Source organism: Syzygium oleosum, unplaced genomic scaffold (assembly GCF_021117445.2).
Source record: "Syzygium oleosum isolate NSW1041296 unplaced genomic scaffold, Sole_v2.1 Sole_v2.06, whole genome shotgun sequence".
In the NCBI taxonomy this organism is placed as follows: Eukaryota; Viridiplantae; Streptophyta; class Magnoliopsida; order Myrtales; family Myrtaceae; genus Syzygium; species Syzygium oleosum.
In genome coordinates this window covers 5,973,864-5,991,048 of record NW_026607490.1, presented here as the reverse complement: position 1 = coordinate 5,991,048, position 17,185 = coordinate 5,973,864, and the positions used below count along the sequence as shown (strand labels likewise).

The following is a 17,185-nucleotide window of genomic DNA, read 5'->3' as shown; positions in this document are numbered from 1 at the left end:
CTTTTTCTAACTTTAGTTTTGTGGGAAGAAGATAAGTTTTCCTCGTGTGTATGCGGGCAAAATGGTAGTTTCCGTATTCAATAGAGAGATTAGAAGGTTTCGTGATGATATCGAGATTTATATGGGTGAAGCGGTTTTCTTTTCTTTCTCCTTTTTGTAATGGCGAGAAAGCCCGCCTTAAGTGATTAGATGGTGAAATTTGGACCATAAGATACCAATTTCATGAATCGAGTAATGTGCTCGCAAAAGCAAGGATTGATTCGATGGCCCAACCATTAGGCTGTTTGCACACGGTACTACATTGATCCAACGGGTATCGGGTCTTCCCTTTCCTCTCAATTGTGAAAATCTTAGGTATATTAGAACCTATCATGCACCGCACAATATCACACACGATGCTCATTTTCCATACTTATTTCGAGGAAGCAACATGTTTTCATCAATAACCTTTTGGTAAAAGAAGTTGGACTATCAATAATCGATTGCCATTCTTGTAATTCTTCTGCAAAATCATTGGGTGGTGCTATATATTAGTCTTCTCGCACTCAAAATCACTTTGACAATTAATCACCATGTAACACAACTGGATACAACAACGGTGGTAGTTTTAAATAGGCAATCAGTGTGAACTGAGAGATGCTGATTATCACTAAATAATTAAGAATAACTAGCTTGCTAGCTAGCTATTAGATTATTGAATACAACAAGCTTGAACCATTGTCGCTTCTTGCAAGTAATTAAGCGATAGAGTCAAGTGACAAGAAGTGAGACAAAAGACAGGAGTGTGAAAAGCACGAGGGAAAGAATCTCCCACTAAAGAAAACAAAAAATTGAGTCGAAGAAGCCTTACATTTCATCGATATGTTGTATAGTATGAATAGTAATATCACTACCTATAATTATGGTGAAAGTTAAAGATAAAAGATAACAATTTGATCTACATTGAAATTTGAATAAAAAACAATCAGAAAAGATCTCCAAATGATGAATTGTGGATACTCTGCCTAATGTATCATCTTCATGCTGAATTCTAGAAGATTCTGCACTTCAACCATTTTGATTTTTTGTTTTTTGATTTGTTACTTCAATACCCAAAATTTGTTGATGGGAACTTGAATTCTTGAGTGAGATTTTTGGATGTATGAGAGGGCTAGGGTTTCGAGGGATTTCCTTTACCCCGTGTCACTCCTAATTCGACCTATGTGAACCAACACCGATGATCGAACTACGAATGTTAGGTTTCTTCTTGTGGCATGATATCTTATTAGTTGGAAATCGATGTCGAATTGCTGAAATTAACTTCTTTTGTATGTCGTTTGAAGTTGTTTGTTCTCTTGGCAACGTTGACAAACGAAACCGAGGACGGTTCTAGTGTCTACGTCCCGAGGAGAACTTGCCCGAAATTCACCTCAATGACAATAACATAATCAATAATGATCGATCAAAGTCAATCAAGATGACGTGGTAGAGAAATTGATAGCTAACTTGCATAAACTCTATACAAATTCTTAATCATGACTCCTTAATTACTGCATTGTAAAGTGAACTTTTAAGGAAGGAAGGAAGTAGATCACATGGAAGCGTGTGAAGTGGTTGGGAAATTGAGGGGAATAGACTTTAAATTGATAAAGTTCCATTCCGAGAGAAAAATTGATTCAGTAAATAACATGACGGGCTCTTGTCGAGTGTTAAAGAATCCGCTTTTCCGATATCCACTTGTAGTCTGACACGTTATTTCCTATACCAAATACCGATTCTTTAGAATCGAAACAAAAGTAGCTTAATAAATTAACAGAGTTCCATATGAAATGGTAAGTTCTAAGGATAAAAGGGCACCGAAGGGGAATATAATAGGAAAATTTCGAAAATAGAGTGTAGTGGGTAACCTCTTAAATAGATAGAAGTGTTTTAGGGCATCTCTAACCACAGGATTTGGTTTCTTAGATGTATGTATAAACAAAACTACATACTTGCACTTGTCACTAATGGAAATGTTCCTGTACCTTTTCTTTTCCAGAGTTTCTGTTGTGTGATTGCCATAAATACATATTTGAATTGAATCAAGCAGATCAACTTAAAAGAGCAGTGGGAACTGATAAAAACATTTCCTAATTTTCATCAGGGAAGCAGCACCTTCGCTAGCAGCCCTTTTAGGGATGGCAACAGTGTCTCTATTTCCTTAAGTAAAGAAACATAGGTCGCAAATTTTCAGGGAGCTTCTAGCGGCAGGACCGCGGTTCTTATCACACGTTTTCATGGCCGTGCGATGCGTCCCGCTAGGCCGTCGCCTGTAATTTGCAAGTAAAAAGCCGACCACGGGCTGCTTGGCCCTAAACCATCACTGAAAACAAAATGGTGGTCGCATTTTCAGCCCTTTGGGACGGAAAATGCTCATCGCCCGTCGACTCTACCCGTCAAGGTGGATTAATCTCTCGATCTGAGTATGGGAACAATATTAGGATCAGGAACTTGTGGAAACGTATCAAGAAAGGGAAAAATGGCAAATCGTTTCCTCCTCCGGAACTGTTTGTAACCTTTTACAAGAAACAGCATGAACACGTCTTCATTGCTGAAATACGCAAAGACAATGCCAACCCTCCACCGTAAGTGGACCCCAGAGACGCCCATAAATAATGCCCTCTCATTGGACTGGCCGCAAGATGTTACCATCGTGCTCTGAAATTCTTCGTTTTTCAACTACGTTTCAAGCGAACCTGCTTCTTCTGATTTGTAGATTGCTTCTTGAAACAGTCGTGTGTTTTTGTCTCCAGATAAGCTCATAGTGTCGACATGGTTTGCCACGGACACCCGTTGATCCAACGAGTCTTCGAGCTGCACGAGAAGATCTCCAGTCTCGACAGCCTCAAGCCATGCAAAGATGTCGACACCCTCTTCACGCAGCTCGTCCTCACGTGCATGCCCCACGGCTACCACCACATCGATGTCAACAGGTTGTGCAAGAAGGCTCAAGAGATGAGGTCAGACCTCATAAGGCTGTGCGGCGAAGCGGAGGGCCTCTTGGAGAGCCATTTCGCGACGATCTTGGGGTCTTTCGATCGCCCAATTGAGAATCTTGAAATCTTCCCTTACTATAAAAACTATCTCAAATTGGCCCAACTCGAGTTCACCCTCTTGACCCAACACTGCACTCGTGTCCCCAACAAGGTTGCCTTTGTGGGTTCTGGCCCGCTCCCTCTCACCTCCCTAGTACTAGCCTCGAATCACTTGACAGCCACCTCGTTCCACAACTACGACATCGACCCCTCGGCTAATTCCAAGGCAATTCAGTTGATCGCGTCCGACCCGGATTTGTCCAAGAGGGTGCTGTTCCACACCTGCGACGTTCTCAAAGTTACTAAGGAGTTGGAGGAGTACGATGTCGTGTTTCTTGCCGCGCTCGTGGGCATGGACAAGGAAGAGAAGGCTCGGGCGATCGAGCACTTGGGGAGGTACATGAAGAGTGGGGCTATTCTGATGGTGAGGAGCGCGCATGGCGCTAGGGCGTTTCTGTATCCAATGGTGGATGTTCATAGTGATCTTGGAGGGTTCGAGGTTCTTTTGGTGTTTCATCCCAAGGATGAGGTTATCAATTCAGTTATCGTAGCGCGCAAGTATTGATCATGAATCATGACGTGTGACCGCACAAGTAGCGCGAGGAGATGTATCGGAATTGAAGAGACATAGGGAACATATAGCCGAAGATTTGGCCACTGAGAGGAGCAAATTTGAGGAATTTCTTCCTTTGAAATTCCATATCCCCCCTATTCTTCACTTACAAGTTAAGTTTCAATCTTCTTCATGATATGTTATTATGCTGTAATTATCCTGCATATAACTACGCAGGTATGTTTGTTTTAAGAAACCGTGACGTGGTATTTTGATTTGAATTTACGGCACTTCCACTCTTTGTCGACGACTTTTTCATTACGAGCATTGGGCACGGTACCTCCACTTTTTGTCAATGACTTTTCTGTTACGAGCATCGGGCACTCTGTCGTGACTCGATCGATACAATCCGAGAATCTCTCTTGTTTATAGAGGTGGTCCTTTCACTCCGATGAATCTTTCTGTTGCAGAGTAAGGGTTTTCAAGTAATGTATTGACCTAGTAAATATGTATGTGAATGAGGAATTGGCCATTGAGAGAATCATCACTCAATAACCTTCTATCTACGAGATCCTTGCACCAGCTATTCAAAAACAAGGCAAATGTTCAGGCATGTTTTAACTTTGCCATGGGCGACTCAATCCGTATTCATCCTAACTTGAAATGTGTTGGTGTTTAATAGAATCTTAAGGTGTTTTTCGTTTTGTCGACGACTTTTAGAACCATCAGGCACTGTGTTTTAGCTCGATCAAGTCTGGACAAGAACTTCTCGTCTACGAAGACTGAACTATTATTATGTACCGGGAGTCTCTTCCCAAGTCATTCATTTATATCTCATTGCTTCGGTCAACTTCTGCAAGAAGGGATGAACATTAGCACGGAAGCTTCCTACGAAGGGATGTATCGAGAACCGAAACAGAACGATCATGCAGAAATCAGAGAAAATAGACGATGCAAGAATTTATCCAGGTTCACCCTCGAATAGGGCTACGTCCTGCAAAGAGATTTCACTATATTTTCGGTTTACAGCCACTCAACTCGTTACAATGATCAGAAAAACGAGCAAAATATATATATGCCCCAAACGGGCCCAAAACCTAAACCTATACGAAATCTCATAATCTCGCACCATACGGCGTTGCCCTCGAGCCTCCGCCCGCTCACCGACGAGCGGGACAGCCGTCCGCTGACCGGGCAGCGGAACCCCCGTCGGGGGGCGCTGCCCCCAAACCCCCGCCCGCTCACCGAGCAGCGGGACACCCGTGTCGGAGGCGCTGCCCCCGAACTCCCGCATTCCACACGCAGGGGTCACATGTCGTTGGATAACACTTCAGTTTCCCTAAGCTCACGTGGGCGTACCCGGTGTGAGAAACAAGGATCCCCGAAGTATTCACCAACTCCAACGTCCTAATCTTGCGAACGAAGTACGTGTTGTGGATGACCCAAATGGTTACATTTCTCAAAGTTCAGAACATGTCTGTTGTTGTTACTGTGATTTCGTGGGTTAATGAGTCCCATCTTGTCGGACTGTGTGACGTTCTTCAGTGCAATGCAAAAGGCCCATTTCTGAGGATGATATGTTTTAGGGTAATGTTCTTTGGCTATAATGAATTCAGCAAATTATAATTAAGGTTCGGATATTAGGTTAAATTCTTTGTTAACCTTGACGAAGAAAACCCGTGGAATTGGATTACATGAAGGGCTTATCGAGCAAGATCAATAGAGCAAACCTCGGGAGACGTATTGGTCATTTTCTTGACGATTCGAAATTTTGTTTCCAGAATCAACTTTTCTACCACGACAGCACGTCATTAGGAATATACAAAATCGACACACTTTCTTCTTTCAATTTTATTCCTTCTCCGTTCGTTTCGCGAAAATAACTTCCAGGAAAAAGCTTTTTAGATTTTTCAGCATTTCGATTCACCGAAAATAAACAAATCAAGGAATTTCCATCAATGGTAAAAAAAAAACCATTAAAAATGAAGAAAATGATTTCCACCTTCTTTTACCGTTCATTTTAATTATCTTAATTTTAATTTTTTCTATTTTAAAAGTATAATTTTTAATTATTTTTTTCTTTTTCTTTTTCTTTTTTTCCTTTTTACTCCTTCGACCAGCCTCTGGCCACGGCGAAAGCCGACGACCGGCCACAGGCAAGCTCGAGCCTCGCCAGAGGCCGACAAGACTTGAGCCTTGCAAATTGGGGCGACGAGGCCTAAGAGCCTCGCCAAGCTCACCGAATTTTGGGAGCTCGAGCCTCGCTCAAGGCTGGCGAGGCTCGACTTGCCGGCCGGAGAAGAAGAGAAAAAAAAATAAAGAAAAGAAAATTTTTAAATAATTTTAAATAAATATAAAAAATCATTAAAAGTAATGCATAGTGAAAAACCAAATCAGATTTTCCATACCAAACGGCGGAAAATATTTTCCGGCTCTTTCAGATTTCAGCCGAATACCAGAAAATTGTGTCGTTTTCCTGAAAAATGACTCTTTCAAAAACATTTTCCAAAAATGTCATTTTCCGCAAAACAAAACAAAGGGAGTCTTAGTTCCAGTTTCATTCTCTCCCACAAATGGCCACATGCACAGTTGGAACTGGCGAATTACAAGTCAATTACTGTGCCAACATAGCTTCAATCCGACAACGGGCAAGAGTTAAGGGTCAAGAAAGGCGATACAACAGCCAACCACGAACACAGACAGATCCAACCTTCAAGAGCCAGCCACAAGAATACCGTCCACCAACATATGACAACCGAAACTAGTGTATGGACTCGTCCATTAGACAGCATAACATTATGGATGAAATCAATCACGGGACAGCAACTCAGGATGTCCTTGTCAGTGCTGATCTCATTGTGTTCTAAGCTGTTGATCGACTTGATCTAATATAACGAGCCAGGAGAGTGTCTTAATAAGAAAAAAGCATAAAAAGTCATGTCTAAACACAACGGAGAGAACTATCTTATGCCTCTCATCTATTCCTTCTATGAGATAAACAGGTACCGCCTTTCCGTTTTGCTTGGAACTCAGACACCAGAGCTAAAATATGCAGACAGTTTAACTATCTATAAGGAGTTGCGTGTTCGAAGAAATTACATACATGAAGAAACAACATACACGGGCAAAGAATGACTGGCATCGAGAGGAAGAACATAACACGAGTCCAATCCAGAGTCTGTCGATCAATTTTAAACATCATTCTGACCTCCACCTCCAGTATCGAAATATGCAGCCGTTCCAATACCACTGCTGACGCCCTCCATCAAGGCGAATCTCATGTCTTCGGATGGCTTCCAATGCCGCTTCCTCTGGTTTATGAACCAATTGTTAATTTGCTTTTGGTCTAGCCCCGTGACTTCAGATAGTTTCAATTTTTCCTCTTCCTGCAATACATATCGCTCATTAGCCACGTTGCACTAACGGAAAAGAAAATGTGTACAAGCTAGCTTTTTCTGAAGATCAACCTCATATCATGATAATCTTCAAAAGTTTAGAAAAGACAGAATATTGGACACTGTATGGCAGGAAAAACTGTGCATAGTGAGAACAAAACTTTTTCCTCCTGCACGAGAAGTGCGAGCATCTCAAGCAGAGGAGAATCAGTCATTTTGATACCAAAATAAACTTGAGGCCAAGACTCAACTACTGTGAAATTTAGGAAACAGAAACAAGTCATGAATGATTATTCAATAGTCAGGCTGAAAACATCAACTTTCAATTCTAGAAGGATAAAATCTGAGTCTAACATCAGTACAAAAACCAACCATCGAAAATCAGATGCCATGCATATTTCCTAGGAATTCAGGCCAAAACTAGTTAGTATTAATTGGCTTCTCTTGCAATTAGGACACTTAAAAAACAGACATGTGCGAAATGATGATAGTACCGTCGGATATGGCCATCGATAGTGGGAGTTCCACCAGTTGAGAAGCGTCATCCTTGCATCCTTCGGTAACTTCCCGTTTTTCCTCTTCTTCAAGAACTCCTTCCTCAAACTGCTGAGGTAGCCGCTGTACTTGCGCAGGAGAACCTCCTTCAGGTTCTTGTCGCAAGGAGGCATCCCGAACAAATATTCTTGACCTTCCGGCGCTTCTACTTCCCCGCAACTGAGCTCCTCTTCTGAACTCCCGCCCACTTCATCTGAAACCAGTCGAAAAGGCAATGTATCAAGTCTATTTTATCGATGGCATATTAAGTATAATAGGTTTGACTTATATATGCAATCGACCAGCACATTCCTAGAGGGAAGGTGTCCCGTCTTTCGCCGACAATGCGCCTCGTCTCTAGAGGACGGAATGCTTTGGCCAAACATATAGTAATGTGAAATGTTGACAGATAGAGCTAGGATCATCTGTCTAAAGGAAGCTCGAGATAGAAGAACTGCTCTCAAATAATTTTGTTTTCATCAGAACATGGAAAAAAGACACTAACATTATTATCTCATAGCACAAACAATTTCCAAACCGCATCAACGCTTTATTTAACACATTCATATCCTAAGCTTTTAAAGAGCATCGTTGCATTCGTTCATAGGCGGCTTTTTTTTTTTTTTGGCTGAACACTACAATTACATGTTGTCGAGTGCTTCTTCCAAGTAGCCTTAATTATTGCTTCAATTATCTCATAATAAACTAGAATGTCAAGATATTTCCAACCAATCTTTCAACCCTTATAACACCATTTTCTGTGTTAGGGATTAAGTGGAAAGATACAGGTCAGCCAATATTTTGAATTGAGAAGGAGATATAAAATGGTAAAGACCAAGGCAATGAAAGACTCAGACGATGAGCAATGACAGATATGTGGAGCAACTCCTATTGTCCTATCCTAAATATTTTGTCAGATAGCCCAATCTACACCTTCTTATTGGACTTAAGATTCTACGCAATTTTTCACCTGAACTTTTGCCCGCAAAATAAGAAAGGACGGTGAAGGATACTCGCTTTCATAAAGAGCCAACTTTGTAAAACCATAAAGGACTGATCAGTTCAATATTGGTTACGTAGCTTGATGGAAAACTTTCGTATATACCAGGAATAACCATGGTGAATAAAAAAAAAAAATCCCTAGACATTTTGTGGACTCTGCGCATTATTTGTCAGATGACTGCCAGGGGCTCCTGAGTTTTAGGTAAACAACCATCAACACCTCAGTCTCTACCTTCGCAAATACCTAAGAGACCGTGAACTTCCTCTCATTAAAAGATATCCTTAGGCATCAAGAACTGGAAAGATCTTTTCTCCTTCCAATCACAAATAACAAAACCTAAAGAACTTTGCCTCACCAAAGTAGTCCACTTCATGCATGACACAAGATAAATTGTTATTGTTGAATGAAGAGATCGAATCGCCTAAATAAGGAAAGGATCACCTTAAAATTTAGTGAAGCATGAATTATTGGTGTTTCTATTCCAACTCTAAGGAATAAAAATTTCTGAGAGCACTTTCTCTAAAAATACAAACCTAGACGATGTTCTCCCTCTAATTTAAACATGACTCCTACCAGTGCACTGTGTCACTGACCAACACTCCCACGAAGTCAGTGCACTTCTAACCATACAAATTCTCATAACTTGCCAAATCTTGGGATCTCCATTAGGACTTTTCACAGGCTTCCAAATTCACCAAAGTACAGCCACCTTTATAGACTCCCTAAACCAATTCTAGCTTGCTTTTCACCAGCAAAATGCTGCCGCTAGCTTTTAGCTGCTATTAATAGCCAGCTCCTAGTTCACCATTTAATCTCAGTACGCAACTCCATGTGATCATTTCTACACCATGGATTCTCGTCCTTAGTAGTTGTCCTTCTCACAGTTCGTTCATTATGCTCCACCTACTTATACTCATGCATTAAGTTTATGCACAAAAACTGACTAATCCAACGAGTTCTTCAATAAATGTGAGACTCTCTCTCAGCAATACAAGTACTTGCATCTTCATTTAAATTAACATGGCAGGTTGAGACAAAATGCAGGCAATTTATCAACAAACGTAATGGAATGTCTGGATTACCATAGGCCTACACCATAGGGGAGAAGCTGTTAGATTTATGATTTAATTGCAACACCAAAGCACATTTGGCGATGAAAAATCTTAATAGCTGAAACTCAACAGTTCGTTGGTCAAAGTATACTACATCAACTATGCCTTGGGTCAGCCAAATAAATACTTTCACGCCATTGCGCTCTATTACCTATCGAGTCTTTGTATGCTTAATTGTAAAAGTACATGCTCGAAAAACATTTTATTTGAAGCCACGACACTTTAACATAGTATGATACGCCTTCGGTCATTTCCAGTGAACTGTGAGGTTGACGGATGAGTGAAGAACTCGGGCCTTTGAGTAGACAGAATGCATAACGCACTTATTCAAGTGTTATCTTTGCACGAAAATCAATATAAAGAACATTCAGTTTCAAGTTAGAATATATATCGAGTCTGGATTAAAGAATAGCGAGAATTTTTACATAGTAAACTACTATACATACTAAGTCTGGCTAAGGTATTCAGTTGCAAAATGACACATGTAACAAGGGTGGGGCCAACAGCAAGATCCATATAAAAAACATTAACATAAGGGGAACGCCAATTATATAATAAGGGTTTCTCGAATGCATCTGTTGAATTATCCAAGTGAAAGAAAAAATGTTAAATTTTCTCGAAACACCAAGCACGGATAAAGACTCTCTACACACCATACATGTCATTTCATGCACAGCACCAACATGACCCATCAAAGGAGACAGCACCCAGTATTTAAGTGCAAGTAAAGGATATCTGAATAAAAGCACCGCACCCCAAAAAAGGGAAAAAAAAATGGACATTACCTGAGATGCAATGCCCTGAACGAAAAGCTGTTGGAGCATCTATACAAAGGTTGCTAAGTTGTGACTCGATGTTGCTCAAGAAGATAGTGGCCTCATCAAAGGGCTTGGACAGCTCCTCCTTGTATGTGTGAAGGACCTCACAGTAGGATTCCTTCAACATCAAGAAAACACCCATCAAGATTGTCCCGTCTCAGTCAGTGGGCAAAGGGGGTAACAATTCGCGATCCATCTAGTGAGAAAAAATTCTTAATTTTGGGCAAAATACCATGAACTCATCAAGTTCCGGATCAGCTCCGTATTCGGCGCAAGCTCCTGTCCGGCGTTTTTGGTCTCGGCCAATCTCTTCAAGAAGTGTGGCGATTTCTGGAGGTGCTCCAACCTGCAACCAAACCCAATAGTAGAAAAGGCAAAGAATTCAAATTACACAATCGACACGTGATTTGACAGATGACTGCTGCAACGTCAGATTACAGCACCAAGGGTCCAGTTCCAAAGGCGCAACATTAGTATTTGTTTTCCAGCGAAAACACAAGTTTTGACACCAAAGGAAAAATGAAAACATTCCAAAAGCTAGGCCTAGCGATGCTCATCATGATCCAAGATCAACCAAAGCAAAAAGGGTTTTGCTTTGTGTACGTACCTTTTGACATTCTACATAGGCAGACACAAGTTGAGGATACAAAGGGTGAGTGGCAATCTGGGTCTTGATCAGATCAGACATCTCGAACCCTTCACCGGATTCCATGAATCTACCCGACCCGGACCGGACCAAGTCGTTCAAGGACCCTTGGAAATCATTATCGTCATCAGCGTCGGCAGTGCTAGCAGCACCAGTGATGCTCTCTACCCTAACCATTTCATCCGAACACTGAACCGAAGTGTCAAGCCTGTAAAACTCTTCCATTCTTGTTCACCGTTCACTCCCCAGTCATGACCGTTCCAAGTTCTTGAACTGAAAAGCAAAGGCCAGGCCCACCCCTAAAGGCTCTTAACTTCTCCCAACCGCGAACTCTCTAGGAATACGAAGGATCTGGAGGTACCATTAAAAACCCTCTTTCGAAGCACACAAAAAGCTCAAATTTTCTTATGTTCTTCTCCGAAGATGCCGACTGCAAACTGAAGATGATCTTGAAGGAGCTTAAACGATCGAGAACAAGATGACCCATGTGAGAGCAGAAAGAGAAGGCGCAACAGTGGGTGCCGCCATCCCAAACAAACCCCTCTAGAGAGAGAGAGAGAGGAGAAGCTGGCTTCAGAAACACCTGAGGAAGGAGCAGGAGGTCTGATTTTTTAAATCGTTAACATAAAGACCCAAAGAAAGCCAAGTGCTTGAAAAGGACCAGACACAGCTTTCTTTCCCAAGAAGAGTAGAACGAGTGGAAAAACCGGAAAAAGAAAGGCAATGACTAGGAAGAGAGAGAGAGGAAGAGAGAGAGGGAGCGCTTTATTACATCGCACGTTCTTGCACGCACTGGCACAGTGAAACGTTAGTGTAGTTGCAGTTAGATTTTTTCAGTGTGTTCATACAGTTAAGAAAGATTTCGACGCCCTGTGATCTGGTGAGAGGTAGATTTTTGCGTAGCCCGGGTTTGTAGAGGTCGTGTCCCTGTCCCTCCCTCTCCCTCTTTCTCTCTGGTGACAACTGTGACGTGACATTCGATCCACGTATCACGACGCCATTGGGGGACATCTGCTGAAAGTGGGTCCCAAAGAACATTGCCCCAGGGAGTGGTATCCGATACACGTACTGTACCCTCTATCCTCTGTTCATCCTCTCTCTCTCTCTTCACGAGGAAGGGTTTCATTTTGTTGATTTAAGGATAATATTAGTATATACTAGGATTAATATCACGAAAAATAAAAATAAACTTGAAATTTATACACTCGTGATATATTTATCTTCTGTTAGCTTCCGTCAAATTTTACGGTGAAATCGCTGAATCGAATGACACCTAGAAATAACTTGATTATCATGGCAAGTCCACGTGGAAATTCATATCAATTTAGAGCAAATTTGTCACAGGTTTATCAGGTTAAGGTTTTTTACGAATTAAAATTTATTTTGGGGTAGATTTGTCATAAATGTGCCGATTTAGGATTTTTCGTTGTATCAACCCTGTATATTAACTCATTTTGACAAAATTATTACATTGAATAGTGTCTGTAGCTCTTATTATAAACTAAGATTTCGTTCGTTTTGCGGAAAATGAATAATTTAAAAAAATTTCTTAAAAATGATCGCTCATATCGCTTGAAATAATTAATGAATGAAAAATATTTTCATTATCAGCAATAATTTATATCTATGAAGAAAATATTTATACTTCATTCATTTTTACAAATGATAAAAACGATCATTTTTAGAAAAATAATTATCAAATCATTCATTTTTCGCAAAATAAACGCATCCTAAATATGATCACTTATTTAAATACTTCAATTGTGATTTGTCATGGGCAATGCTTTTCTGCAACTAAAATTGGAGTAAACTCCCTCAACCAAGCCTTCGATTGATACATTGCATGGATATCGGCGACATTCATTTTTTATGAGTATATGGATAATATCCATAATTTTTAACTCATCAACTCATGACACAGTTGGAGAAAATTACTTTTAAATATAGCCCATTTATCATGTAGTTTAGCACTCTATTTGTAAGCTACAGTCTATCGATTCAGGATCTTTGTTTATTTCCAAAAAAATAGGAGAAGCATTAGTCTATCTTTTTAAGGATCATTGTGGCGAGTATGCCTATGATCTGATTTTCAAAGTATTCATTACAAATAATATGAAAAACATGGTTTATTATTGATTGTAAATTCTTTGTGTTTGGTGGTTAGGTACTCATTTGCAAAATCTTCTTTTCTAAATATCGACTAAGATGGAAATAAGGAAAATTAAGTAGGGTAAAATTAAGATTAAACGTATATATAATAATATATGTTATAAAGATTGTTGGCTTGTTTTTAATGGTTGTGTGATTTTGATGTCTGAGTACATATCGTTATTTCAAATTGTATGGTTTATTATTTTTATTATTACATATGATTACACGCCTAAAATGCGACTTACGCATAACAAGATTATTGAGAAATATGTGCTCAAGTTTTATAGTTTAACTATAAAGAAAACTATTTATCTCATACCTCATTAGGAATAAGGATAATGTAAGAATGACTGAAAGACCTATAAAAAGAATTCTTAGTAAGGTGAAGGCACTAATAGATTAGACCCTAATATTCATCTTCAATTTTTCTTTTAATTTTCCTTTTTCCCATATAACCATGCACACACCTGGTGAAAAATTAGAGGTTATTTAGTTTGATTTTTACACATTGCTTTATCTTATTTACGTCTTTTGGATATTAGAAAACAAACTTTTCCTCTAATGTCGAGTACTAAAAATCTTTCAAAATCGTATGCACAGAATTATCAAAGTCACGATAATTTATTTCGCCATTTTCATAAGTATGATCATTTATTTAGGAAACACGAAATTGGATTAATGATTTTTCCGCCATGGAAGACCTTATCCTATGCCTTTGTTACAAATTATCAAAACATGTTCGGTCCAAAAACTCAGCCATTTTTACACCAATCATGCTGTCCACCCCGACATCTTCATTGGCCTAAACACATGACCAGGGAGGGTGTAATCATTGCCATCTTAATTTCTAGTGATTATTTTTCCCTTTTTTTGAAAAAATTCAAAAGGCATTTGCCTTTTGTTGATTATTGCCATCGAGGGCATTTTGCTAATTCTCCAGGGACATTTCGGGGAGCATGTAATCATAACCCTAATGGTAGTGGAGCTGCATTCTTTCAAGCTACCACGCACTTAATTGGATGCACCACCTCTCCCGTACCAACTGGTCTGGAAACAAAGAATGAGCTCGAGTACCCAAACATGCAAAAGTTTACTTTTTAACCTAGGTTTAATATTAAGTATACAATGGCCCATCTCCATCATTCTTAATTGAATAATTATAGTTTGAACTAATCTAACTATTCGACTCCATGACGATAAAGATGACTCATAAAAATTACTTGCAAAAAATGTATACAAAGCGTGTATTATATGAATGCCCGATTAACACAATATTTGGACATTATCATGCACCGAATGTACACCGTCATTGAAAGAAGAGTTGCATCGATACATGTGACTTTCAACATAAAAATTTGCTAGAAAAGTAAGTCGTAGTATCTATATCTATGTTATTAGACCAAAAATGTCATTTGAGGAGATCGAATACGTGAGATTTTCAATGAGATCCTAAATCATGAATTGAAGATTAGCTTCTTTTTTTATTTATATTATATACTCTTTGTGATGACAAATTGATCTCCTCTTCGATCGTGTAACTTTTTTACCATTATTTGTTTTCCCGTGAAAAATTGAATGTTGATGTATAAAAAGATTGTGCGTTTAATGATAAGTTGCTAAGGGAACGATAATGTTATCCATATAGAATAACGGTGCTGTGAGCAATGGTGCCTTGCGGACCACAAATTGCCATTCAATGGGAATGGGCAACCAGAGCCATAACATGGAACAATTTTGGAAAATAAATATTGATAGGAAATCCTCAAATATTGGACAATAATTTATTTTTCCATAAAGAAATTGAAATCATCGAGAAGGAAATACACTCGATGCTTGTAAACTTTTTGTAATACTTCAATGTAAAACTCAATTCTTTTGCAATGGATTTGCGAGAACATTTTCAATGAAAGTCAATTGACCAACCCACACATGTATTTCAACCTAACTCATGAGATTTAAAAAAATTACAGAACAAGTGAAAAAATTTGAAAGTTGGCTAGCATGATGAAAAAGTGGAGTTGTACGAAAAGAAAAAGGTGGTGAGGTAAAAATTTTTATCAAACAAAGTCAATATACTTTAAATTTTTAGATAAATTTCATATTTAGTTAGTCACGTGATGATTATAATTTTGATTTTCAAGTTAACTTGGACCGCAATGACTCGAGTAGAATTTATTTATGCTTTAAGTCGTGTAAATTGGGTATCCGAGTCTTGATTCACACAATTGTATTCATTTTGTTAAACGATGGATATTTTCTTTTTCTTGTTTTTGGTAAGGTAAGTAAGTGGATATTTTCTGTTACAACTGCAAGTGTGAAAAATCTTTTATAGTAGAGACGTTGTTAATAGATATCCTACATATATTTTGCCTCATAATAAATATGTTTAACCATTGCTTTTATATTGAATGTAATAATATTCTATATTGATGTTGTTTTCAAATAAGTCTTTTTTTATTTTGTTAATTTGATCCACCAATTGGCATTCACAGTTTTCTCAAGGAAACTGGACACTCCTAAATTTGTGATTATCGAAAGTTGTAGAGAGTTAGGGTGCGTTTGGTAACCATTCTGTTCCCAAAAATAATTTCTGTTCAGAAATGATTTTTTTTATTATATTCCCGGAAATAATTTCTAAGCATTTGAAGGCGTTTGGTAACTGTCCAAAATTTATATTCTTGAAATAGAAAAAAGAACAGAGATGCGCTTGGTAACTGCACAAAATTTCTTTTTATTAATAATATTTTGAATGTTTTAATATTTTTTTCTCTTTTTATTTTCCTTTATTTCCTTTTCTTTTTTTCTTCTTCCCCTTCCTTGGCCCATGGGCAGGGCCGGCGAGGGCGGGTCGCGGCTTGGGGGAGGGCGGGTCGCGGCCTGGGCGAGGGCCGCCCTCGCGGCCTAGGCGAGGGTTGCCCTCGCCGGCCCTGGCCTGTGGCCTATCGTCGGTGGCCGACGACCGGCGACCGACCACATGCCAAGAAAAATGAAGAAGACCAACCAAGAAGAAGAAAAAGAAAAAAAAAATTCTTTTCCATTTATGATTCTTGTTCCTAGAATCAAGAATCAACTTTTGTTTTTATTCTTGATTATATTCCAAAACTGATTCTGGGAACAAATTTGTGCCTGGGAACGAAAAATTTACCAACTGAATTTCTGTTCTTTTTTTTGTCCCGGGAAACAAAAAAATATAATCGGATACTGTTTGGCAGGTTACCAAACAGCCCCTTAAACTCATATATATACATCGATTGTGTTAAGTAGTGTTAAATTTAATCTCCAATGGATATATATATATATATATATATATATATATATTATATATTTATATGTGTACTTATGTCTCACTTTTTGGATTTTCCACTAATTCTCTTACATGGAGTTATATACAAATTTTAATAAACACCGTTACTCTTTCTTCACGTATATTTGTAATACCCATCTACACCCACTCAATTAAATAACTCAATTTTCTTTCCGAAAATTACTTCATGCTCTTCATATATATCCCCTCGACGATCATGCCCACGCGTAGCGCCTGGCACGATGTTGGTACGATATGGAGGGGAATCCAAATGCTTCATTCTTGTTGGAGTACTTAAATATTAATTGACCCATGAATAAGTGTATTGGAAGTCCTAAAACTTGTTACAAAAGTACAATCGAATCCTAAATTTTTTTAAAAAGTACAATTAAGTCCTAAAACTCATCGCAAAAGTGTAATTGAATTCTAAACTATAAAAAAAATGCAATTAAATCATAAAAATTGTCCAATTGGTTCAATCACATCCTTCAATTGATTACACTTTTTGAAAAATTTAGGGCTCGATTGCACTTACATGGCAAGTTTTAGGACTCTCGATTGTACTTTTTAAAATTTTACGATTCGATTGCACTTTCATAATAAGTTTTTAAATTTT

The 17,185-nt window shown here is 38.8% G+C and overlaps 3 protein-coding genes across 4 annotated transcripts in view; 1 reads left to right on the top strand and 2 right to left on the bottom strand.

The window, feature by feature from the left end:
- LOC115664782 (protein SEMI-ROLLED LEAF 2) overlaps window positions 1–17,185 on the bottom strand; it is a 60,683-nt gene that overhangs the window by 32,002 nt on the left and 11,496 nt on the right. The gene's annotated exons all lie outside the window — the stretch shown is intronic.
- On the top strand, window positions 2,640–3,904 carry LOC115680280 (nicotianamine synthase). The gene has a single exon (XM_030604075.2). The coding sequence runs from the start codon at window positions 2,791–2,793 to the stop codon at window positions 3,616–3,618; it is 828 nt and encodes a 275-aa protein (XP_030459935.1). The 5' UTR covers window positions 2,640–2,790; the 3' UTR covers window positions 3,619–3,904.
- LOC115680279 (homeobox protein knotted-1-like 1) lies at window positions 6,311–11,829 on the bottom strand. Of its 2 annotated transcripts, XR_008816841.1 has the most exons (6): window positions 11,076–11,829; window positions 10,701–10,814; window positions 10,436–10,586; window positions 7,496–7,749; window positions 6,727–6,992; window positions 6,311–6,648 (listed from the first exon to the last, which is right to left on the bottom strand). XR_008816841.1 is itself a non-coding variant. In XM_030604074.2 (5 exons), the coding sequence occupies exons 1-5, from the start codon at window positions 11,337–11,339 to the stop codon at window positions 6,798–6,800; spliced, it is 978 nt and encodes a 325-aa protein (XP_030459934.1). In that variant the 5' UTR covers window positions 11,340–11,829; the 3' UTR covers window positions 6,311–6,797. The 2 variants fall into 2 exon arrangements, 1 of the variants encoding a protein (XP_030459934.1); XM_030604074.2 differs by having other exon boundaries at window positions 6,311–6,992.